Below are 24,033 nucleotides of genomic sequence, written 5' to 3' on the forward strand. Positions count from 1 at the left end.
TAAAGCACCTTTAATGACAAAGCTGGGGGTTTGTGGCTGGAGAAGGTTGTCCAGATTTGAGCTCATCTGGAGCAGAACGCTTTGCCTCCTCCCATGAGGATTCAGGTGGCTGCTCCCACCCACAGCTGGCTGGCTGAACAAGCTGTTAAGCAGTGGCATAGACTCAGCACAAAAGCCTTGCATGACACTCAGTGCACCTGTACTAAAAGAGCCATGAGGTGACCCTTAGCTGCAAGCATCACCCTTCTAAACTGCAACACAAACATACCTGCATCTCGAGGCTGCTGCTTCGAGACCACATCCTTTCCCACTGCATTTCACTTGAAATAAAAAAGTAAACTGAAGCATTAGGGAGATCTCTACTTGCTGTTTTCTACAGGGGGTCCACAAACTCCTGTGATCCAAATCCAAACATTCAGCACGATACCACTGTGATTTTTTAACACCTGAACACACTGCCTTCTAGCTTGGTGCCAAAACACAAAAGCTTATTAACACCACTACATTATGGCGTTCTCTGCCTGTGTACTGCAGCAGTAGCTCTGCAGCAGGGCACCCACAAAAAGGCAGCGCATGTGCCCAGCACCTGCACTGTGCCAGAGAAACAAGCATTGCATCACAGTGCTGCCCTGGAAAGTGGCTTGATGATAAGAAACTGAGGAGTAAGGAAACGCTGAACAAAATTCCTGCTCACGGAGCTTCCCAAAGCAAAGTGCTTTGGAGAGCCCAAGAAGTAACACCGCAGGTACTAGCAACAGGACAAGCTGCATGAGCACCAGCATGCTGCCCTCCAGCACCTTGTGCTGCTTCAGGGCTCCTCTATAGCACTGAGACCAATTTTGAAGTGCTCCTGGCAGTGTTCGCCTGGTCTGCCTGTGCTCAGTGTGTGCTGCTGCCTCTCAGCACTATGCTCACCTGCAGCAGGATGCAGCCAAGCCCCTTTGCAGACAAGGCAAGGGATTGCTCTCACTATGGGCCATTCTTCCCATCAATGACCTCAGCAGTCCTCTGTGGATGGGAATACTTACCTTTGCTGTCCAACCATGTGACACGGGCTCACCACGCTCATGGCAGGCGCTGTGCATTGAAAAAGTGATTTCCAGAGGTAGCAACAGATGCTCACAGCCAGGCCTCTTGTCCAGGAGCAGCACGCACACATCTCTGTCAGGACAGCCCCCCAAGTCTGCCCCACCGCAGCACCAACACAAGGTGCTCCCACAATTTCCATAGGGGTGCCAGAACAGGATTTGTTGATGTGCAGACTTGCAAATCAGATACAAGGAAGCTTCACAGCAGCTCCTGCAGTGCAGCCCATGTCACAGGATTACCAGAGGGTCAGCTCTGAGCTGTATTTCAGAATGGCGTTTCCTCTTTGGTACTTGCTCATAGCTCACTCCTGCCTCCCTGCTGGCCAGGAGCTCTGGGCTCAGCTGCTCACGGCCACACTCACACAGCACAGCAGAGGGAAGATGCATTTCCATAGGAAAAATGGCTTTCAGCAGCGGCCCAGAAGCAATCTGCAGATCAGCTGCCTCCACTTGGCATCTTCATCCCAAACCAGCAAACGTGCACTGCCATCCATTACTAAACAAAACGGCTGCACGCAGGCAGCAATGGCTGTTCCATCCAGCCCTGCACTGCTGCCACCCCCCAGCAGGCTGCAGCCTGTATCACACACCCTCATCACCAAGCCGGACCTTCAGCCGCTGCTTTTTCAGAGAATAGAAGCAACGCTTCTACTTGCTCTCCATGCAAGACAGCAGGAATCTATTTCCTCACCTCTAACTCAGTGCTGTGGCTCAGAGCCAAGACCAAGCAGCCTGCTCAGCAGGATCTACAGATCCCTTCTCACACTGTTATGCAGAACTCCTGCCTGCAGAACGGAGCAGCCTCATCTCACGCCTATCTGTCCATAGCTGAGCACCAGCACTGCCCAGCTCCACTCCTGCAGCATGCCCAGCATCACCAGCTCACAGGGCCACAGCCCAACAGCCATCAGAACAGACACTGTAGGTACCAACCGTACCACCGAGCAGGAGGCAGCTTTATCAGCAAGAGCTTAGCAGAAAGGGAGAACAGCTGTGGTGCTCCACATCCTCCTCATTCTTCGCTATCAGGTATTTCACCTATGAAGATAATAAGCAAGGTGGGCAAGGAAACCACACGCAGAAAGGCCTCCACCAAGGCAACAAAGCACAGCTGCCCAGCTCTGCACAATGCTGCTCACCTGGGAAGCATGCAGAGTTTTATCTTTTTTTTTTGTGGCACTTTACCAACTCCACAATTACACTTCTGGGGTCTGGCAGCTCGTTCCAAGTCCTGGTCCCCAGCCTGGTGCCCACATATCTCCCACCTGGGAAGGCTGCCTGTGTGCCAGCCAGGAGCACACTGCTAGTCCTTGGGTCACACCTCAGCACCAGAGCAGCACTGCGATGCTCTCCATACTCCATCAGCAGCAACCTTTGCAAACACACTCGGGTGCCCATCACAGCAGACTGCTATCTCCAGACAGTTGCACAAAAGCACAACAGATAACCAGAACCAAAAGAAGCTGTTTTTAAAAGCCACTATCTTATCACTCACCTCATCTGCACCCTCAGACACAGCCAGCTGATTCTCACATTTATCAATCACAAACTGAACACCAGGATTCATTTTCTTCCTTCTTAAAGTAGATAACTCGACATGGGGCTCCCTGGGAAGACCTGGTCCAGTTGGAGACAAGCATTTACCAGCAGCAGGGACTGAACCTGAGCTGCCCCCCCTGCAGCCTCCTCAGGTGAGGCCACACACCATCAGCTTTCCCCATCAGCTTCAAGCTCCCCAGCAAAGCAGCACGATGGGCTTTTGCAGCCCCAAACACGATACGCCGAATGTCCTAGGGCACTCAGCCCCAGCTTGGGTGTATGGAAGGCCTAGCAGAGCAGAGGCTCACGAAACAAAGGCAACAAGGTCCTCACGAGGACAGTAGAAAAGAAGCAGGTTAGCAAATGCTGCAAGTGTCAGCTTCAGGCACACGTCCTGCATTTATTAAAACAAGAGGTGAAGCTATGCAAACCAATCTCAATGGGCAAAACCGTTACAGTTAAGAGTGGTCTCAGCTCTTCCCACTGCAGGCACCACCGTATATTCACACATTCTGATGTTTCATTTTCCTCCAAAATTGCCCGTTCCCACACGGCTAACACTTGCATTTATTGATCAGTCTCCCTTCCTCCCAGCATCGATCCATAAGATGAACTTTCATGCTCAAACCTCGCCATCGTTACATTCACAAGCCAATTTGCACCACGTGCTTTTCTCCCTCTCCAGCTTTTTCTGCTGGCCACCTGTTGAGAAACTGCTCAGATTTCAACAGGTTTAGTCCTCTGGATTTGGTGTGACAGCAAAAGTGGCAAGCAAGAGGATAGAAGTCAGATATTAGTCACTACAGAGCAAGCTCACTCATCAGAAATGAACTGCTCAACTCAGAGGGAGATGTTTTCCCAAAGCAAAGTCTGATCCCAGCAATGGAAGTGGCACCATCACCATAGGAAGATCTGGACCACCTGGGGCAGAACCTAGATGAGACACTAATCTCAGCAGTTTCATCTCCATGGGTTCTCATGACATTTTTAAAAGAGCATGAAAATAAACCTTTATTTCAGTTAACACCCACCAATATTAAAGATATATGTTCACAGTTTTAGTTCTTGACACGAATGGACTGAAAGAGGCAAATTTACATCTATCAGAACAGCAGACAGACCAATGTTAAGTACAAGCTGTCTCAAGCACCGCACGTGACGTGCTGTTCCAGGAGCTGCTCTATTCTCTAAAGCAGAAGGGAAAGCTTCCGGCCAGCCTGGCCCCAAATGACCAACTGGACAGCCCAGAAGGCATCTGGAAAAAAGCAGAGTGACAACTGAAACAGCAGATACACAGTCTGGAGATGGGGAAGGCTTATGTTACAGAGAAAGCTTTTCTGTAAGCGTTTCTGCACGTCAAGGCAATTAGTTGTATTACTCAAGGCGTCCCAAAACTGAAACTGCAGCACATTCTACCAACTCACAGCGGGAGACGGAAGAGAAACAGTGCTGGAAGGATTGCAGCCCCTGCACCGAGCACCTGCCTGCCTGCTCAGTCGGGGGAAACGAACCAAGAGCCATCGCCATCCACCAGCTGAAAACTCACCTCCTCCTCCCAGCCCGGTGCTTCCAAGTGGCAGGTGAGAACACTAGCAAGTCTGATCTGATGGTATTAACAGTGGTTCACAACAAACACATCTGTAGAAAATAGTTCAGGGAAATCAAGCCAGCCAACGCCACGGTTAAGGAGTTCGGGGTTACATAGTCAAAGGTCTCCCATTCTTTTTGCCTGTCCTGTACAGCTTTTAAAAAAATAGGGCATTACCATTTGTTTTCTATCTACCTAGTTAAGAAACTACAAATGTTTTAAGCTGTCCAAAGTGTAAAACATAAAATAAAATGAGAATCCTGCTTCTAGTCTCCTACTAAATGCTGCAGATAAAAACCCTACGAAACCCTCCTTATTCGTCATTCTCTGAACTGTTTTTGGGTGCTGAAGTGGTGAGGTCCCCACTGGCAGGGGTTAAATTAAACCTACAAGTGACTACAGGGGTACGAAGGATTTCTTACAATCGCTCTCTGGAAAACATTCATTTGTCAACCAGCAGTCCAACCTCAAGCAGCACGCAGATGCAGAACAAGGTTTAGACTAAAGGTGAAGCGCTGGGGTTCTGCTCTGCACCTTTCTGCATCACACACAGACTGCAGTGCCCCGTTCCTCCTGCTGCCTCTTCAGCAGGGCTGTGGGTGCGTGCTGTGAGCACATGGGATCCCGCCGTCCTGGGGCACTGTGCCACAGCCCTGGAGGAGCACCAGAGCTGCAGCTGCCACCTCCCCCCCAGCTCTGCACAGGAGGAGAGGTGGCTCAGCTACAGGGCACCCTCCCATGGGAGAAACAGAGGTGATTTAAAAGCTTTTTTTTTTTTTTTCTTTCTTCCTTTTTGCCAACAAAGCTTCTTGTTCTGTTGAAGGAGGGAATAAAAAGGTAAGAAGGGTGAATGAAAAGTGTCACACTAATTTTAAAACCTGTTCAGACCAAAGATCCACGTATCGCTGCTGGATACACGGCTACGGAACCAGAACCCAATGTGCTTTGAGTATTTTTCAAGTATCTGGTAACAATTCTGTATAAAGCTTTTGTGTAAACGAACTACCAAGCAGATGAAAAATGACTGTTCTTCCAAGTTTGAAATTAAGCATTAAAACCAAAGTAACTCCAGGAGTTGGTATTTCAGACAGCGCTCAGTCTGCCAAATTAAAATGCCACATATCCCAGAAGAGCACGGGCCGATAAAAACCTGCTAAGCAGGAGCTAAGGGAACACAAGTAGTGTGCAAGGATTCAAATCCAGCTCGCAGTTGGGGGAAAATCTCTAAAATCCTGAATTAAAAAAAAAAAAAAAAACACAAATGAAGTGAAAGCTTTTAACTGGTACACACTGTTCACACCTATATTTCAAGTTTGGAAACGCATATTTTCAAGCAGCAATACAAAAAAGTATCCATGAAGAATGCATAATCTCTGAAAAAATTATGAAAACATCCCTGCTACCATTACATCTCTAAATACAAAACTGACTACCATATTGTTGCTTCTGTGTAGCGAGAGAAGTTCATTTTCGAAACAGATAAAATTCAGTCTTTAGGTGTGAATGGTATGAATGACAGTCTCCTCTTTTTTTTTTTTTTTTTTTTTTTTTTTTTTTTTAAATTTCTTAGTTGTTTAGGATCCTTAAGCATGCAAGCCTCGGAGAGGAAGGCCCGACGAGGGCAGGGTTGGCTTATGACATCCAGTTTAGGACAGAGCTGGGAAAGCCTCTGGGTCATCTACATCAGGAGCAGAAGCACTTGACTGAAAGAGAAACATCAGAAAGTTATCACCTCCAGCAGCACCCAGCCCCCCCGTTCCCACCCCATCCATCATCAGGCACATGACACAACTGTGCCGTGGCACCATGGGTACAGGGCAAGGCCAAGCCCTGCACAGGGAACCTGGGTGCCACCCCAGCAGCAGGGCACAGTGGGACTCCCACCTTCTTTCTTTCTATAAGCTGTGCTGAACCCTACTTGGTACGTTCTACCCCACAGAGCTCTGAGCTTCAAAGAGGCAAGAAGCTCAGCAGCCTTCAGCAGTTCAGTACTGGAAGAATTATTACTACAAAAGCAACTGCTCATCTTCCCCCATGATGGGCAATAAGTTTTGGTTGGTCCCCCTTGCCCTGGGGTCTAGGCAGCTTCCTCAATGACTTCTTACAGTAACACTACCTTTGGAGGCACCAGAGGCATTAAGCACACCAGAGCTGCACACGCCTAGAGCAGTGGCTTACAGCTTCTTTCCATTCTTAATCAGAGTGCACTCCACGTGGCTGCTGCTGTTGCAGCAACACAGAGCCACCAGCTCTCCACAAGGGAATGACCGAAGCACTACAGAACACTGTTACTGGTTCAGAGCACAGCTCAACCTTCCTTTAACCTCCCCTGTTCACAAATTGTTTGTTAATAAAAAAATAAAGACAAGACATCGTGCCAATCTATGCCTAAGTCAGACACATCAGCAAAAAGCCTCTTCAGTCCTCACAGAGTATTTTTTCCCCCAAAAGCTCTCCACTGTGCCTAAAAAAGCACTGCAATGAAATCCAAAAAGAAGGGACTTTGGAGTAGCCTTCACTTTCTGCATGAGAAGCGTGGTGGGGAAAAAGAGTAGAAAGCATCTCCAGACAGGAACTGTGGAAGTTCCTGCAAGCATCTACATGTATCAAGGAGGAAGTGAAACGTAAAACCATTCCAATAAGAGCTGCAGCAACATCTGCAGGTCAGACAGACACTGCAGAATTGCCCGTGCCACAAACTAGAGTTAAGAAATAATAACAGGGCCTTCTGCATTCAGCCAACACATCTGCAGGTACTGAAGCACAAAGCAGGAGGGCAGGCAGGATGGGAGGGGAGCTGCCCACTCTGGGGAAGGCAGAGGCTGCAAAGATCACCCACCTGGTTGGGCGTGTGGATCACATCAAACTCCTTAACCAACTGGAAGGAAACAGAAAGTCAGCATCAAACAAGCTGCAGATCTCAAAGTACTTCCCCACCTCTTGGCAGCATTCTTCTAGACGTCCTATTAGTGAAGCGACTCATAGCAAAATCCACCATAATTTTTATATCAATTCCTTATCATTTTTCTTACATTGCTGCCAGGAAAGAATTTTCCAACTAACAAACCTAAGCATTTAAAAAGATGCAGTGAAAAGAGAAAGTCGGCATCCCACAAAGGGAAGAACGAGCCAGACCAGTTTACACGACAAGAAGTCACACCACAGCCCAAACTCATCTGCTAGCAATCTGGGTACGTCTATGGCAAAAAAGTGACCTGTATTAAGTCAAACTTTGCTACGGCTACACAACTGTGCGTCAGCTTCACACCTCTGCCCCAGGCAGTGCTTTTGCCAATTATTTCCTTAGGGCTTCAGTGCTACCGGTGGAAAAATAATTCCTGCACACCAAGAAAAAATCATGCTTTATTTCCATATGAATCCCCCCAAATCCCCCAAACTGAAGAGGCACCACGCAGCCACAAACTCGTTTTCATTCCCTCCCAGAGGTAACAGTGCAGATATTCTGTCCTTGCAGACTGACAGTACATTTGGATCTGTCCAAGGAGTCATTTTTCAAGCTTAGGTACAGTTGAAAAGAACTGGTTTTTGTTGTTTTGGTTTTTTGTTCCAATAGTAACCTACTTCTTACCTCTGGTTTAGTGCCTAGTTAGAACGCTGCTGAACACTCAATCCCTTTGTCCTAACAATACCCTAATTCTAAAGCACACCTTCAAGAACAGACCTTCCACTTGGCTTTAAATGAACAATTCCCCCCAGAACACGAGTGTACGGAAGGGAAAGCTGGAGCACCACAAGCCCGGCTGCCTCACAGCCGAGAGCTCCGGCTGCTCACCTTGTCAGACCCGCTCACCTTGTCAGTCCTGCCCCCACGGCTGGCCCTGCCTCCACGTCCTCGGCCACCCCGGCCCCCTCGACCACCGCGTCCGGGGCGGCCAAGGTCTCCAAAGTTGATCTCCAGCTGGGATGTGATGTCGTTGGCAGGCTTACGGAAGTGATGATCCATTACCGAGTCCTCAGCGTGGGCCTGAAACAAACCATTTTTTCCTGAGTAATCAGATGAGCACAGAAGCGTTCTCATCTGCAGTTGCACTCTTAGTAACACAGCTCCTGAGCTCACCTCCAAACGCACACCTGAGCGTGAGATACAGCAGGAACCGCAGTGAATCAACTGCACCACTTCTGCAGACACTACGCAGAGAGCAAACACTGACTGCTGGCATCTTAACTTCGTTCAGGCGCTGGAACTTATTGTGTATCCCCCAGACAATTCTGAGAAGCTCTGGCATTCTGTCCCATGAACAAGTCTAAGCTTACCTGGGCCCCAACCATTCCAATACAGAACTTTGCTTTCCAGCGTTTCACTTCCTCTCGTTTCATACCTGAGGAACCTTAAAGTTCTATTCATTCATTCACTCAAGTCTTGTGCAAAATGCACTCAAGAAGTCATCTTTATTTTGCTCCATGAGTGCTTTGCATGTCCTCGTTTGCTTCATTTCGTGTTAAGCACTTCAAGCACTGGAAACCAAAAGAATCCCACCTTGGTATTCAGCCATAGCAAACAGTGGAAGAGGCACAAGCACAGTTCAGTCAGAATGTAACTAAGGTAACTAACACAATTCAGGCTAAAAGAGAACCCACCTCACAAATTCCACTGAGGAACGACTCCTACCAGCACTGCCATGACAAAACAATCTCTCACACCTTGCTGGTGCATTCAGTGAGAAATCTCAAGACTTAACGCCCTGCATCCTACTGTGCAGAACAGACCAAGCATTTCAAGTCATTATACATCAAACATAACAAACAACAGGTGTTTTTGTTTCCCCTACTCAGCATAATTAATTTTCTACTTAAGCAACCCATTTTAGGCACCAACAATGATGTGCAGAATGTAGAATTGACCACAGTGGATCAGACCAGTGCTGTCTCTTAAAAAGCCCAACCGTGGTATTTTGGAAACATGACCATCCATGACTCTCTAACACCCCAATTCTGGCTGAGCAACTGTTTGCTTTCTTCCCTACGTGTAGGTGCCACACGCAAGCTTAGGCATTCTGACCGTAAGTTACTTTTCTTGTGGTGTAGTTACACAATATACTGACTTTCTGACTTTCAAAGGCACCATACTGTGCAATTAAGTGCAACACCTCCTAATTATCTGTTGTGCATCCTTCACAGAGCAGCCAATGGATACATAGAGGGCTGAAGTCAAAGGGCAGAAAGTTGCTTCTGGGGATGCCTCGAGTCAATCACAAGCACAGAGCCACCAAGAGTGCTCCCCCCACCCTAATGACCCCTTCCAGGCCCAGCTGGACGTGTGGCCTCCACAGCACCCACAGCTTAATTAGGCACACTGAGAAGTATTGCCCCATGCTGGTTTACTCCAAACGTGTTTCACTGGGATGTGTTCTGTGCAGCAGCTGCTCCCTAAGAGACTTCTGGTTTAGTGATCTGAACTGAAGCTCTCTCATCCCTCAGATCTCTTCTCTGTGCTCCTGAAGGTGGCTTCAGCAGATATTTTTGGACAAGAGTCATTCCAGGTCTCTACCTGACAGCACAAGCAGAACGACAATACTAAAGCAGAAGTATACCAGTGATTCCAATAGGAAGCAGCGCCTCCCATTATGGTTTAGATTCCTTTCCTACTGATGGTGATTCACCTACTGTTTCAATCATTGCAGGGTATGGAGATGTTGTTTCCAACTTTCTGGCAGCCAAGAGACTCTCTTCCAAGAGGCAGAAGCAGTTCTGTGCATCTGCTTCCCTGCGCTGCTACTGCTTAAAAAAGAAACTCTACAGTCTACCAAAATACTGCATTTTTCCCAACTGAACCACTAAAGCCAGCAAGTAGCAAGTCCTGTGTATAACCTGAGGATTTCTTTACCCAAAATAACTCTAGCTAATTTAAAACACCAATAAAAGACTTGGCACATTCTTCTCCTGTGGTAGAAGACATACCACACAGATTGTCTGCTCCGAATCATCTTTGGAAGCACTTCATTTGTATGTACTGGCAACTCTTGAGAGCGCTCTGATCTAAGATAGCTGCTTGAAGGCACTGCTACACTTGTGGATCTTGGGAAAGGCTGTCCAAAGCTTTAAGAACAAGTCACTAACGGGAAGTGAGCCAAAGCAGACAGCAAGATGCAGAAAAACAGCAACAGAAAATAAGAGACTCATGATGGAAGTGTTTATGGGATGATCAAGAAGGAGAAAAGGCACTAATTATGGAGAGCCCTACACTGTGCAGTGAGACAACAGGCACAGACAGAAAAGCTCCGTATTCTCTGCGTCTGTTGTTCCTTTATGTCAAAGCCCTTCATTTCAGAAGGGGCTCAGGTCAAAAACATGTATCACCAGTTAGATAGAAAGGATCAGTACCTCATTTGACTCCAGCAGACTCCCCTGCATTTCTGTCATCGCCTTTGTCTGATGAAAGTTGCGTGTCCACACCAAAGTGACAAAGGGAACAAAGGGAGAAAACAAAAGGAAGAAATGAGACTCAACTACATATAGAAACAACACGTAATAAGGTCACATGAACTTGCTGGATACAGATGGCACTGAGCACACGAAGCAGCAAAAGGATGGGAGCAGAAGTCGTGCAAGCATCCAGAAGGAGCAGAGGATGGATTTATCCCAGGAGGCAAAGAGAAAGGATTGGAAGAAAGAAGTTGTTTAATATGAGCTGTTGGGAACTCCACATGCAGACTGATCTGCATCTCACTGTACTGAGCACACAGACCTGTACAAATAGATGGCACAGCTTGAGGGTGGTTTCAAGTAATTACTCTTAATGAAAAAAGAGTTTCTGCAGAGTCTGGATTCGAGTGATTCCTACACACTTTGTAAAGATGATTGACTGTGTTCCAATACTTGCTTCTCAGTCTTCCATTGTGATCTCCTCTCTAAGAAAGTGATGAGAATGCAAGAAAAGTTTAAAGGCACAAGGAAGAGGCACAGCACAACAGATATGATGAGCAGGAACTCATTCACTGGTGGATGAAACTCTCCCGGAGCTGCTCTGAACAACTGGAACAAGTCTTAAGATTTCTTCACAACTCAACTTCCCATTATGTGTTCAGCAGGACTTGAAGTACCCAATCACAAAGTCAGTTGCAGGGAAGGAAAAGGATCTCTTTTGGCACAACCCAGCCTTCTGGAAAGACTCCCATCAGACGAGGGCTGCCAATACATGTGGATTTCATATTAAACCAGCAAGAATCCGAGACAGTACGAAGAGTTCATTGTACAGCACATGGGACAGATGGGAAAGACCTGAGATACAGCCAAGCACTTCAGTCTTCTGTGAAGAACACGAGGAGGAGGAGAGCCTTGTGAAGGAGATAGGGCAGATGAGCAGCACTGGGTCCTCACACTCCTCCTTTACCAAAGGTTCCTAGGACACCCCCAGGAGTTCTGAGAAGGTGGCCCTTGTGACACTTTAACTTCTCAGAAAAATCTGCACGTGCACATTGTCATTATTCAGCCCTAAGGGTTAGGAAGATGTGGGTCTGAAACCCAGAATTTACCTATAACCAAGTCACTTCCACACACCACCACTCTCATTACCCAGCACAGAAACCTTCCACCAGCCTCGTGACTCAGAAGAATGTCCAAGACAACAGAGAGAACAGCAGGTGGTGAGCAGCTCTGCTCACAACTCCTACTTATTCTACCTTCTCTACCGTTCACAAAGGAACTGCAGAGAAAGCTTGCCCAACACCTGTGTTTTAGGAACAGTTCTGCTGTAAAACTTAGGAAAAGAAAAACACTTTCTCAAGAGACCAGCAAACAATGAAAAAACAAATGAGACATTTGCTGGACAAGTTTAGAAGAGTCTGTTCACAGCAGTTTTGTTCATATCTCCCTTCTGTGCTCATACAGCAGGGAATGGTTACCTCAGAAGTATCTGATTTGTTTACTTCAAGAGCAATCAGCTAAACACAGCTCAGAAAGAGCAATCCGCTCACGTCAGCAGTTCCATGAGAGAATTCTGATGTAAGAAAGAAGTTTAGAAAGTAGAATAAACTACTGCTTCACTTTTCAGAAGGAAAATAAGAGCAAAGAGCTTTCCAGCTTCTTAATTACTCAGGAACACAACCATCTCATCACACTACCATACGTTCAGATATGTCTGGGGAAGAAATATTCCATCTACCACTGACACCCAGTCACGTATCTTTGCTCTGTGGAGGTTGGAGTGGGGAGGAAGATGTCCAGACAAGCTCAATGACTACAGGTGTGTTACATCTACATATCTTGCTTGGTACATCTCTTCAACATTACTCCTCTAAGCAATTCTTAGTCTAACTTCAGTTCTGTTTCCTATGCAAGCTAGGGAAAGTAGCAGAGTAGGAAAACTTCAAACACTGAGCAGCTTAAGGAAAATAAAAAGCACAAATCCACTTCACACAGCAGAAAAAGAAATGGCATGATTGTGTCTTAAACTCATTCCAAGTTCAGTGGATTAGAAATGGAGTTCTCATGGTAAGGGATGAACAGTGTTCCCCAGCTGTACGGCACCTCCCATCTCACAAGAGATAAAAGGACAAGGTGTGAAAAGCAGGAACACACAGAGATCAAACAGCACATTGCACACTACTGCATCACTTCAAAAGGAGTCGGAACCATCTGCTGCACAGGGCTGAAGGCCTCTGATTAACAGTGTCAAAACCAAAGATTTAATGGTCCTGTCAGTTTCTGAAACTGAATCCAGCTGCTAGAGCCCAGCCTTAGGAAACAAAGCTCTCTGCACCGTTCTCCTCCCTAAAGTGGGACAATGTGTTTCTCTCTGCCACACTCACCCCTTTAAAAGAAGTTGGTGTTATTACAAAGTATTTGAGAAATTACAATTTTCAAGTGATTCTAGGGAACTGTGTTGACACATGCAAGCTCAATTCACCTGGTTTCTGAAAAACATCAGAGGCATTGGCTGGGTAACTCCACAGAATTACAAGTTACCAGGTTACCACTTCTGACCAGGTGCAGGCATAACCCACCTTTTTTCAGTTCTACACAGAATTTAGCAAGACCAGCACAGTGATACAATAACTCCTACTTTATAAAAATGGAAAAAACGTTCAGGTTCCCACCAAGAGACAATCCTTACAAAGCTCCCTGCCCAGCTGCAGTATTCCAGTCTTCTCTCTCCATGGTCAGGATACAACACAGCATATGTCAGCGTAAGAAAACTAACCGCAGGAAGAACAGCAACTGACACTACTGTACAGCTGCAGTTTTCTGTAAGAGAAGTTGTTCTGGCTTTATGAACTTGCACAGAAAGGTCAGCCTGCCAAAGAACAGAGCTCACACTCCAAGAAGTGCATATCATTAGAAAAACCTATACAATCTGGACACTAGCAAATATCAAAAATCACTTTACCTCCTCGCTCTTTGACTTGTGAAGAACAAATCCTTTTTTCCATTGCCCATCAGCACCCTCATTTGGTTTACGGATGTTGAACTCAACCTTTGCACGATCCTTACTTTGAATAGCTTTCCATTCGTCCAGGGTCATTTCCTTAGGACCTTCCTCCTTAACTTCTTCAACCTCATTTTCCCTGTAGTAAATTCATGGATATTACTTACGATCATGGCTTAGAACCCGTTCCCTATACACAGTGAATTCAAAAACAGCTCTAATCAGCACCAGATTATAATAAACATTATATATATATACACACACACATTGCAATGCTATTATTTTGTTTCAGATTTATGTATTAAAAACTCAATTCCAACACTCAACAAGCACACACAAAAATTTATCTCCTTTAGCTAAATGAAAACTGCTAAAAAATCACACAGCCAGACACCTTTTAAAACATAAATGGTGACCACAGCAACGTTTTAAAATTAACACTGATCCTTGCTGTCTGTTCTCACTAGTAATGGCAATTGTCCTTGCAAATATAAAAGCCTACTCTTCCATGAGACCTGTTTGGAGCTGTTCTCCCCTCCTCCAAGAGACCTGCCTCCCTGTGTGCCCAGCTGGGCAGTGAGATGGCACTCACCCTTACCGTAATCCTCAAGATTCTGTTGTTGATTTGCACAGCCTGCTTCTTTTACTTGATTAAAAGCAGCTATTAGCATACCAGGGAACCAAACAATTTCTACTTCTGGCCAACTTGAAAAAACAACTGCATAAAAACGTAGTTCCTTGGTCGATGCATCACCTATTGTAAAGTCCTGGCACCCCAGCTTCTGCCAAAGAGCTATTTTTAAGTAAAATGCACAACCACTATGTTCAGTAACAGATCATATTCCAGCTACTCAGGCAGTCAATCTTCCAGCCATTCTTTGGTGTGTTTATGCAACTCTATTTGATTTATGAGCTACTCTGACATTATAAAAAAGCAGTGCCATGTATGTGCAGCAAAAACATCGTGAATGCATCAACTCAAAAGAAAAGGTCTTTCCTGCAGACCCCAGTTGATGTAATAATGCAGAGGTTTATGTCAAAATCGGTGTATTTCATTTTACTCAACATAGGAGAAAATGACTTTGTGATACCTGCAGAGCCATGCTTACTGCTCACTGCAAAGCCACTGCCCCCTGGCATTCTCCTTATTCTGTAAAGCATCCTACAGCTTCACTGAAACATTTGGAGATCCAAAACAGCCAACTTGGAAGCAAAGACATGTAAGGATGCTTCCTTGGAAAGATGACTGATGGACTGCAACAAGAGCTGTATATTCAAAGCAGAATACATCTTCTGGAGACTTCCAGAAGAAAACCACCCACACAGACAGCCTGCAGAATGCTGCAGATACTGACCACCCTTGTGCAGATCAGTGACCTGGTCAAGCAGCAGGCACCACTTCTAATGAAGAGCCAGGAAATACTGCACACCACAAAATCTCATAGTCATACAATGGCATGGGTTGAAAGAGACTCTGAAGAAGACCCAGTCCCAACACCCCTGATGTGGGCACAGAGATCTGCACTTCCCTCCAACAGGAGCTATGTGCATTTTCTGACCACTGCTACAGCTCTAATTCCTTAAAACTGCTCTGGCTCTTTCTATTCACAAGGCAACTTTAACCACAGGCATCTACAACCTTGCAGGAGTGATGGCACTTAGCAAGCAGTTAAAGCACATCCCTGCCTTACTCTCCACTCAGTCACTGTTTCACCTGTAACCAAAGCTACTAGTGAGAAAATGGAGCCACAGAGGATTCCACCTTAGAAATCTTTGGCAAACGAGCATTTTAAAGAGATGCTTTCTATTGTTTGCCATTTTCTTTTGAATCCATCAGAGAACATGCACTCATTAAGATACTGCATTTTCATAAAAACCTGCATCCCTCCAAATCAACTCCAAGTAACAGCTGTGGGAATTATTCCATTCACTGACTAGTTGCTTTACTTCCCCTTAACAGTGTCCCAGAGAAAACCGAAGCAATGGAGAAACAGAAGCAATGGAGCTAACTTCTTTGAGAACTGCACACATGCACAAAAGATGGAAAGAGTGAGAGACAACCTTTCTTCTGCAGGCCAGCCACACAGCCTCAGCCATTCTGAGAAACTAAGTGCCTCCCATTGGCAGAACATTCCATCCCCTGGTTGTTCTGGGTAGTTATGAGCGTGGTTGCTTTTGGATTTGGTACTTACAGCTGTAATCCTGAGATTACACACACTACACCAGGTTATTAATAAGTAAACGTGAAAGCGACCTAAGAGCTTGCAATACACTAACTAATAGCTTACAACTTGACATCTAGAAGTTATCTTTAAAGAGTTCTTCAGCAGCATCGTCACTGATGTGGTATCCACTGAAGGACATACAAAGTGAAGATGGCAAAACAGAAGTAGAAAAACTGTCAGGGAGTAAAAGCAAAGCAGTGATACCTTTGAGGCAACCAGAGAACTCGACAGAAGGGACACACTCACTTGTTTTCAGAATCAGCAGGCGGATGTTCCTCTCCCTCTGGCGTTTCCTCAGTTACAGCAGACTGATCCAATTCGCTGTAATTACAGTTGGGTTTTGTTTGTTTTGCTGCTTAAGTTCATGCCTATTTAAAACTATGCAAGATGAATGCCTAAGTTCTATAGCACGTTTACACAGCTTACTGTTCTTTAAAAAGAACTACTTCACTAAGAATTGGTGCTCCCCCTGCCTTTTAAAACTGAGCCTTCCTTCTTCCCAACACTGAGTCATACCCATTCTGAATGTCTCCCAGCAAAGCTTGAGACAAAACACATCTGGATGTTAAAAATGCTAAAAAGCCTGCTTAGTTTGATCAACATTAAACCTGTTTAATTTTTAGTAAAATAAGGCTTGTTCAAAGAACAGCAGAAAACAGTTCCCCGTTTTAAACTTCCCCACAATTCTAGTTTTAGAAATGGAAGCCATCTCATCTATCTGTAATTCACTACGTTCTGAAGTCACTGGCTTCTTTCACAGCATACCACAAGTCCCCAAAATCTACAGGAGAAAAGACCACCAAATCTCTACTCTGTGAGAGCTAGGATTTCACATTCTGATAGATCTGAGCAATCAGTGATTACTAACGTGAGTTCGTCTTTGACGGTTCCCCAGTTGTGCGATCCACTGCCACCTCGCTTGTCCTCATGCTTCAGACCGCTGAAATGCGAATGTGAAACAGAACTAACAAAACTGAGTTAACATTATAGTGTCCAGATACAGAAATTCAAAGACATTTTGAGCCATATATTAATAGTAAAGAATAGCTGAGGAAGCTCTAGGAAAAGCTAAAGACTTACGATCTATCGCTGCCACTATGTCTGTCAAATTCACGTTTGCCACGAGAGTCAAACCCATCTCCTCTGCCCATCCCACGGCCACGGCCACGGCCTCTTCCAAGTCCACCACGTCCACGCATCGGTCGGTCCAGGATGGGTCTACAAGAAAAGGTCACACTTCAGTATTCAGGCCCCCAAGCTTTCAACACAGCTTTCAAGTTTTTCTTATCATGAGCGTGGCTCGCTTTTCCTTTCATTATCTTGACCACAAGGGAGGCCAAACACTGGCACAGGCTTCTGAGCAAGGTGCTTAGCACCCACTCTTCTCAGCACTCCAAGAGCACCAGAACAACACCCCAGTTAAAGTTCTGTTTTTGGCTAGCCCTGCAGCCACACACCTGGATTCCAGGATCTCTGCCGGTCTCTCACTTTCAACTGAACTAATTCTGACTATTTGCAGTCTAATTTCAATGCTGAACTATAGGACTGGAGAAAAACCATACGTAATGCTGCTCTCCACATTTCAGGAACTGAACAAATGCTTTGTTTGCATCTCCTGCCCACCATTCCCAAATTTAGCCTTTCTGCTGCATTATGTCACTTGCTGATGCTACAATCTCACATTCAGCTGCCTTACTTTTACAAGCATTTCAACACTGACCATTAAAACGCTAACATTTGAAGATTGTTTTCAAAACTCTTGAATTCTGGACCCAGTGTGACACTTGGTTCCCTTCAGCCATGAGCTGGCTTCGTTACTTCCACATATGAAGCCACTGGAGCCAAGGAAGCACGAACACCTCCATGGACAAACCCACACTGGCTTGAGGTTAACTGTACAAGTGAAGCAACAGCTGTAACAGCAAACGGATCTCATCCTGCAGGCAAGAGCTACACTTCAGTTCCTCTTCTGACCTCTGTGTTGTGGATGTTCAGAAATACACCCAGGATCTTCCTGATTTACACCACGCTTTTTGTCAAACTAACGAACTGCTCACATTGTGTGATTCCTGGTAAAAACTTGAGCCACATTTGTAAACGAAATCACACAATGGGAAAGTACTCTATGCTGACACAGGTGAGTCTCTGCTTGGCTTTTAAGCTTAGGAGCAGAAGAAAGGACAGCTCCACTCCAGGGTGTCACCACATTCCGCATCACGCAAGGCACATTCTTACTTATCAACAGAGAATTCTCCTCCTTCGCCCTTCTCATCGGCAGGTTTATCAAATCGGCGCTCACGAGGAGGTCGTCTCTCAGGTCTCCTGTCAATGGGTTTGCCTTCACCCTGCTGCTGCTGCTGCTGATCAGGCCTCCTGCCAATGCGCCTTATCCCTGCAACAGGAGCAAAACACACCAACGGAATGCAGAGCTGCTCCGGGACAGATACTGCTGGCAGCACTGTCAAACAAAGATGAACGTGAGCTGGAATTCAGGCTTTTCTCCTAACTTTGTGACCACACAATCTTAGAAACAATATCTTTATAAGAAGGTCACTGCAGACCATTTGATTCTAATTGACGTTTTTACGCAGCCTTTCAATCAAGCTGCATTTTGTCCAAGCACGTGCTCTTACACTGCTGTGGGAAACAAGACCTGTCAGAGCGCACAAACACCGCAGATCCATGTTCAAACGATCGGCTTTCAAAGAAGGATCAAGATAAGCAAGTTCTGTGTTCTTTCTCCAAAGGGCATTTTTCAGGTAGAACATGTGCTTTCTATTTGATGTGCACCGAAACAAGGCCAGCAGCTCCCCCAGAACCAAGCCCCCACGACAGCCACCGTTTCATCCTACCACGCTCTGCCTGGAAGCATTTAATCAGACTCAGCACCCGGGGTTGTGCTGTTCACAAAGCCCACCCCCAGTCCGATGGCACCCACACCCCACGAGCCAGGCAGCACAGCAGGCACAGCTCAGTGCCTGATGACTCGACGTGCTGCTGCTCACAGCCCCGCGTGCTGGCGGACAAAGGCTCAGCCAGCAGTGAGCTGCGCACAGCCCGAGAGCTGCGCTGCTGAACCGACGGCGATCCTGCCTCCATTTCTACACCTTCTGAAATCGCCCAGAATAAACCACTCCCCGTACTGTCTTCCCCACTACGACATCTGAAGGGTCTTAAGTACTTTTTCCCATTCATCTTTACTACTTCTTAGGAAGACCCGTGCAAACTCCTTCACGTGCAGTGACGCCACCATCTTCCCAAAACACACAGGGAACAAAACCCTCAGCAAACCACCATCCCCAGGGCTGCCTCCAAAACGAAGCTGCTACTTGAAAAAGCCAGCTTTTAATATTCCCAAAGACAGCAGTTCCTGCCAAACAAGCAGTGCTGCACCTGGGTGGGGCCCAGAAGTTACAGCTGTAATGATATCCACGCCAACACGCCCAGACTAACAACGCCTCCTTACCTGACACGCTGTGCTGAGCGCACACGCTCGCATGACAGACACTGCTTGCTCAGTAAGGCTCACTCCCTGCAGAAACACAGCGGCCTCAACCCCTACTCGCCCCCAGGAGAGCCACTTGGTTGCAGCGGCACAGCAGACCCGGCCATGCCATGCTGAGGCACGCTGCAGGGCTGCAACACACGATCCAATGTCAAGTGTAGCAACTTGTGCTCAGCATGGGGCTCCCAGGAGCCAAACTGACAAGGCACGGCATTATACTGCAGAACCCACAACCAGTAACACACCAAACAACTGCACCTTGCAGAGCACTGCTGCAACAGCAGGCCGGGGTGTCTGTTTCATTGCTATAATAAGCCACAAAAGACTCCTTGTCACAACAAAGCACTGCACGTTCTTGAAAGTCAACGCGAGAACCGGGAGGGGACTGTTCCCAAGCTGTCCCCCACGGACCCAGGCCCTGTGTGCTGGCCAAGCACGCTGCCACATCTCATTGCATGGGCTCCCACTGCCAGCCCACAGCTGACCCACACCCATGGGGGATACGAGCTCCAGGAACCACCACTCAGGACAAGGTACCACACTCCGCCTCAGGAAAATAATCCCTGGCATCACACTGGGAAACACAAAACATCCACAGGCAAAAAGCGCTGCAATAGCTCCCAGGTGCTGCCCGGTGTTTTCTCGCTATTCGGCAGGCGCACCTTCTAGTATCATATATTAACTTCTTTCTTAAAGCCCAGTGTAACCCAAACCCCCACACGGGGTGCTGCACGGCCACCTGCGTGCACAAAGCTGCTGCTTGTCACACGGCTCTCTGTCACACCGACCCCTCTGTCACAGCTTATTTGTTCAGCCTGTGTGCACTTTCAACAGCCAGAACGCCCTGGTGAGTTGGCTCCGGGGTCGCACAGACATGACGGAAGATACAAGTTATTAACCAAGCATGCGTTGTTCCTACCGACTCAGTTATCACTGCTGCACAAAAATGAGTGACTTCTGCTGAGAGCGTGACACACACCTGCACCCACTGACCGTCCGGAGCTCACGTGGAGGTTTTCCTAATTCCTGCTGCTTCCATCACAGAACCCCAGGATCCCAGCATGGCGGGGCTGGAAGGGCCCTCACCCCAGGGCTGAGTGCCCCCACCAGCTCCGGCTGTCCAGGACCCATCGGTGGCTTCAGGCACCTCCAGGGTTGGGACAGCAGCTCTGGTCAGCGGTGCCAGGGCCTCACTGCCTTCAGAGAACGAACTTCCCCCCTATGTCTAGAACTAAATCTCCCCTCTTTTAGCTGAAAGCCATTCTCTCCCGTCCCATCGCCACCTGCCCGTGCAGAAGTCGCTCATGAGTTTACCAGCTCCCTGCAGTACCAAAGGACCCCCAACCCCTTCCCTCGCCTACGCCAAACCCACCCACGGGGACACCCGGGACACCCCACGCGCTCCTCCATTTTGGGGCCGCGGCCACGTGCGGTTCCGCGGGACTCTCCGTGGCCGCCCCCCCGCGCCACGCGGCCCCGCTCCCGCCACGTGCGCGACGCGGGCAGGGGGCCGCTCCCTCCTTCCCTCCCTTCCTCCCTCCCTTCTTCGCCGCCCGCTTCCCTCCCTCCCTCCCTCCCGGCCGGGCCCGTCGCTTCCCGCCGCCGCCTTTGTGCGTTCCCGCGGAACCCGCCGGCGCTCACCCTCCTTCCGCAGCGGCGCTCCGGGCTGCCCGCCGCCCTCCTCCCGGCGCTCTCCCCCGGCGGAGGCGGCAAAGGGCGGCAGCGGGTTCTTGCGCTCCTTCTGGGACTCCCTGCGCAGCTGCTTGGCCGCGCTTCCCGCTCCGCCGCCTGATCCCGCCTGGCCCGGCCCTCCGCCGCCGGCACCGCCCGAGGAGTTGCTCTGCGCCCCCGCCGGGCCTCCTCGGGCCCCGCCGCCCCCCTGGGCCCCGCCGCCGCCGCCGCTCTCTTTCCGCCGACTCTCGGCCGCCCGCAGCACCTCGAAGGGGTCGGACTCGTCATCAAAGAGCTGGTCGAAGCGGTTGGTGACGACGCAGCCGAAGCCCTCCTGCAGGTGTCCGGGCATGATGGGCCCCCGTCGGCGGGATCCTGCTCCGATGCTGCCGGGCCCCCCCGCGCCCTGCTCGCTGCCGCACAAGATGGCCGGCCGCGAAGAGACCCGCTTCTCTTCCGGCGCCGGGCACATCCGGGCACCTCACCCCGCGCGAGGCGCGCCGGGACTTGGAGGCGGCCCGCGCCCAACGCCGCGCGCGCGGGCGGCGACCTACAACTCCCGGCATGCTCCGCGCCGCCATTGTGTGGGGCCGCGGGCGGGCGGGCGGGGGCCGCCATGGCTGCGGCGTGGGCGGGCGGCGCGGCTCCGGGCTGGGCGGGAGCGCAGCGAGTAGTGCGCGCGAAAACAAACCCACCTCCACACGAGTAAACGCACAGGCGCTCTGAAACATTGTGCCTTTAAAATGCCTCAAGCCATAAACCCGAGTTAAGGAATCAATCGAGCTGGCTGCGACAGCTTGTGCTCGGCTACACGGCGCTTCAGAGCAGCGCACCCAAGCGGAGCCGTGATCCCGCCGCGATCCCCCTCAGCGCTGCCGTGCGGGGCTGAGATGTGCCGTGGAAGTCACCGTTACCTCGAGCTCTGAGGCGGAATACTTCCTAGCTAGAATACTTCCATTACGGCTCGTACTCAAATAATTACCACATACACACCCTTAGAAGACGATATCGAGTGGGCCACAAATATTTGCAGTACTCATTAGCCCTGCTGATAGCCAGTGGAAATGATAAATGTGCTGAGAATTAAAACGTACTTCACTGGCGCGTATTTGACATTTCTTCCTGAAATATCACTAAATACGCGTCAGACCCTCCTGGCACACGCTGCTGTAATTACAGCAGTAATTGTGAGGTTATTTCTGATGTTCGCCCTAAGCCTGAGCGCTTAGACCACGATTCAACAATTGCTTCAGAAAATCATTTTAAGTCATTTATTTCCAGTTCCTGAGCATGCACGGCTCGTGGAACCCACACAGCACCGGGCTGCGTGCAGTGCTCCACAGCAGCAGTGCTTTGCAGAGGCCTCTGGGAAGCCTCCCTCGAAGAGATGGATCTCCCACATAGGAGCACACGTGTGCAGGGCGGCTCTGCTCTGCAGCCCTTCCTCAGCTGTGCATCACCCCCAGCAGCTGGGAGCTTTTTGCTGTTGCTCCATGGGGCTGAAATGGCTGCTCTCTGCATGCCTGCAACATACAGCTCTGCGATTTCTGAGCGCTGCCAGCAGCTGTCAGCTTACTAAGCAAGAAGAGGAAACATAGCAGGCTGGAGGTGTTGGTTTAGGTCCTCACTCCGCTCCTCAGGTGTATTTTTCCTAATTTCTAACTAAAGAAGCACACGGTGCTGGTTCTCTCCCAATGTGTGTGCCACCTCGCTGCCAGAGCATGCAGCAGACCCACCAGGAGGCAGCTGCTCAGGTGCTCTTTGACAGCACACTGACTTCTTGCACATGGAACGCGACATTTGCTACTGAATGAAGTACAGCCATGGCTTTGGAGCAGCGAGGGAAGCTCCACCTTGTCATGGCACACTGCAAAGCAGCTTCAGCAACTTTCTGCTCAGCTTTCTGGCAGCTGTTCTCAGTGGATTCCCAATGTGCTGCCTGGAGATAGCACTCAGAGCATGGTGCTCAGGGCTGCAATTAGATGCAGGGAATGCAGCAGCAGCAGCAGCCAGAACACAGCGTGCTTTGTGCTGAGCTCTTTGCACTGAGCATTCCTGGTGTGTGGGCTCCTGAAAGGAAGCAGTTCTGGAGCTGAGCAGTGCTGGCAGTGGGGCAGCAGCAGTGGGCAGACGTCCTGCAGGACTCCTGCTTACCCTGCTTATTTCAGCGTGGGTTTTCCAGAGCGGGAAACCCTGCAGTGCCGTTAACAGGAGGGCTGTAAACACGTGAGCAACAGCACTGCTTCCTCAGAAGGTACGTGCATTGGAAAGCAAAAAAGCACAGCACTGCTCTGCACAAGGAGATGTGCAACAGAAAAGTGAAGCAAAGTGTGCAGCCACAGAACTTGAGTTAACTCAGGCTAATTGAGCCCTGCCTGTTTCTTCTTCGCCTGAATCCCAAGCAACTTGCAAGGTGAGTGCTGCTCCTTCCCAGCAGTGGGACAGCAGGTATTTCCAGCTGACAGAGGCAGCGCCAGAGCCTCGGGAAGCAGACAGCTGGTCCTGAGCTCTGCCCTTACCAAACCCCTCTGCAGCATCCATCTGCTCTCAGTGGGCTCTGCTGGAAAGAGGAAAAGAGAAGAAATAAAGCATTTTCCCCCCAGAAGGACTGGGGGAGCGGGCACAACAGCAGCACTGCAAAGGCTGGGATGAGTGAAGCGCATGCAGTGCTGCCAGCAGTGCTGCTCTGTGCCACCACACCCTGTGGAGATGTATCTGTGGCCCAGCTGGCTGCAAAAGAGCAAACACATCTCCTTTTAATGAATTCATTCATTTTTGTGGCCCATGCCATGGCTTTTCAGCTGGATCAGCTCTCTGGCTCGGTGTTGCTCCCTGAGACTTTTGGGGTGCTTTGCACATTTTCCCCACGGTCAGACCTACGTTCCAAGGCCGACCCTGCAGCCAGGGATGGAGCAGCGTGGTGGTGCTGTGTCCCTGGATGATGCTGGGGCTGCAGAAGACCTCGGCGTGCTGAACGTGCTGGCAGCAGGCGTGCTCAGACCACGTGTGCTGGGGTGCGCAGGCAGCAGCAG

The 24,033-nt window shown here is 48.8% G+C and overlaps 1 protein-coding gene across 2 annotated transcripts; it reads right to left on the reverse strand.

Annotated features, from left to right (window-relative positions):
• Nucleotides 1-5,489: 5,489 nt before the first annotated feature.
• SERBP1 (SERPINE1 mRNA binding protein 1) lies at nt 5,490-21,460 on the reverse strand. 2 transcript variants are annotated; one of them, XM_042874172.1, is made up of 10 exons: nt 20,972-21,460; nt 18,061-18,217; nt 16,906-17,043; nt 16,694-16,789; nt 16,072-16,146; nt 13,562-13,739; nt 10,558-10,605; nt 8,027-8,200; nt 7,055-7,093; nt 5,490-5,918 (listed from the first exon to the last, which is right to left on the reverse strand). In XM_042874172.1, the coding sequence occupies exons 1-10, from the start codon at nt 21,351-21,353 to the stop codon at nt 5,862-5,864; spliced, it is 1,344 nt and encodes a 447-aa protein (XP_042730106.1). In that variant the 5' UTR covers nt 21,354-21,460; the 3' UTR covers nt 5,490-5,861. The 2 variants fall into 2 exon arrangements, with proteins under 2 accessions (XP_042730106.1, XP_042730107.1); XM_042874173.1 differs by lacking the exon at nt 10,558-10,605 and having other exon boundaries at nt 16,694-16,765; nt 20,972-21,459.
• Nucleotides 21,461-24,033: the final 2,573 nt, after the last annotated feature.

The sequence above is a fragment of the Lagopus leucura genome, unplaced genomic scaffold, assembly GCF_019238085.1.
Source record: "Lagopus leucura isolate 7727_CA_CO unplaced genomic scaffold, USGS_WTPT01 Super-Scaffold_100009, whole genome shotgun sequence".
NCBI lineage: Eukaryota > Metazoa > Chordata > Aves > Galliformes > Phasianidae > Lagopus > Lagopus leucura.

Bases quoted from the DNA above. Each gene is read 5' to 3' on its own strand.
- SERBP1 (XM_042874172.1), bottom strand. From the start codon at position 21,353: ATGCCCGGACACCTGCAGGAGGGCTTCGGCTGCGTCGTCACCAACCGC. The intron at 18,218-20,971 runs GTGAGCGCCGGC...CTCCTGTTGCAG, and splicing joins AGCGCCGCTGCGGAAGGAGG to GGATAAGGCGCATTGGCAGG. The intron at 7,094-8,026 runs GTGAGCGGGTCT...GTTTCCTTCCAG, and splicing joins GTGGGGGCAGGACTGACAAG to TTGGTTAAGGAGTTTGATGT.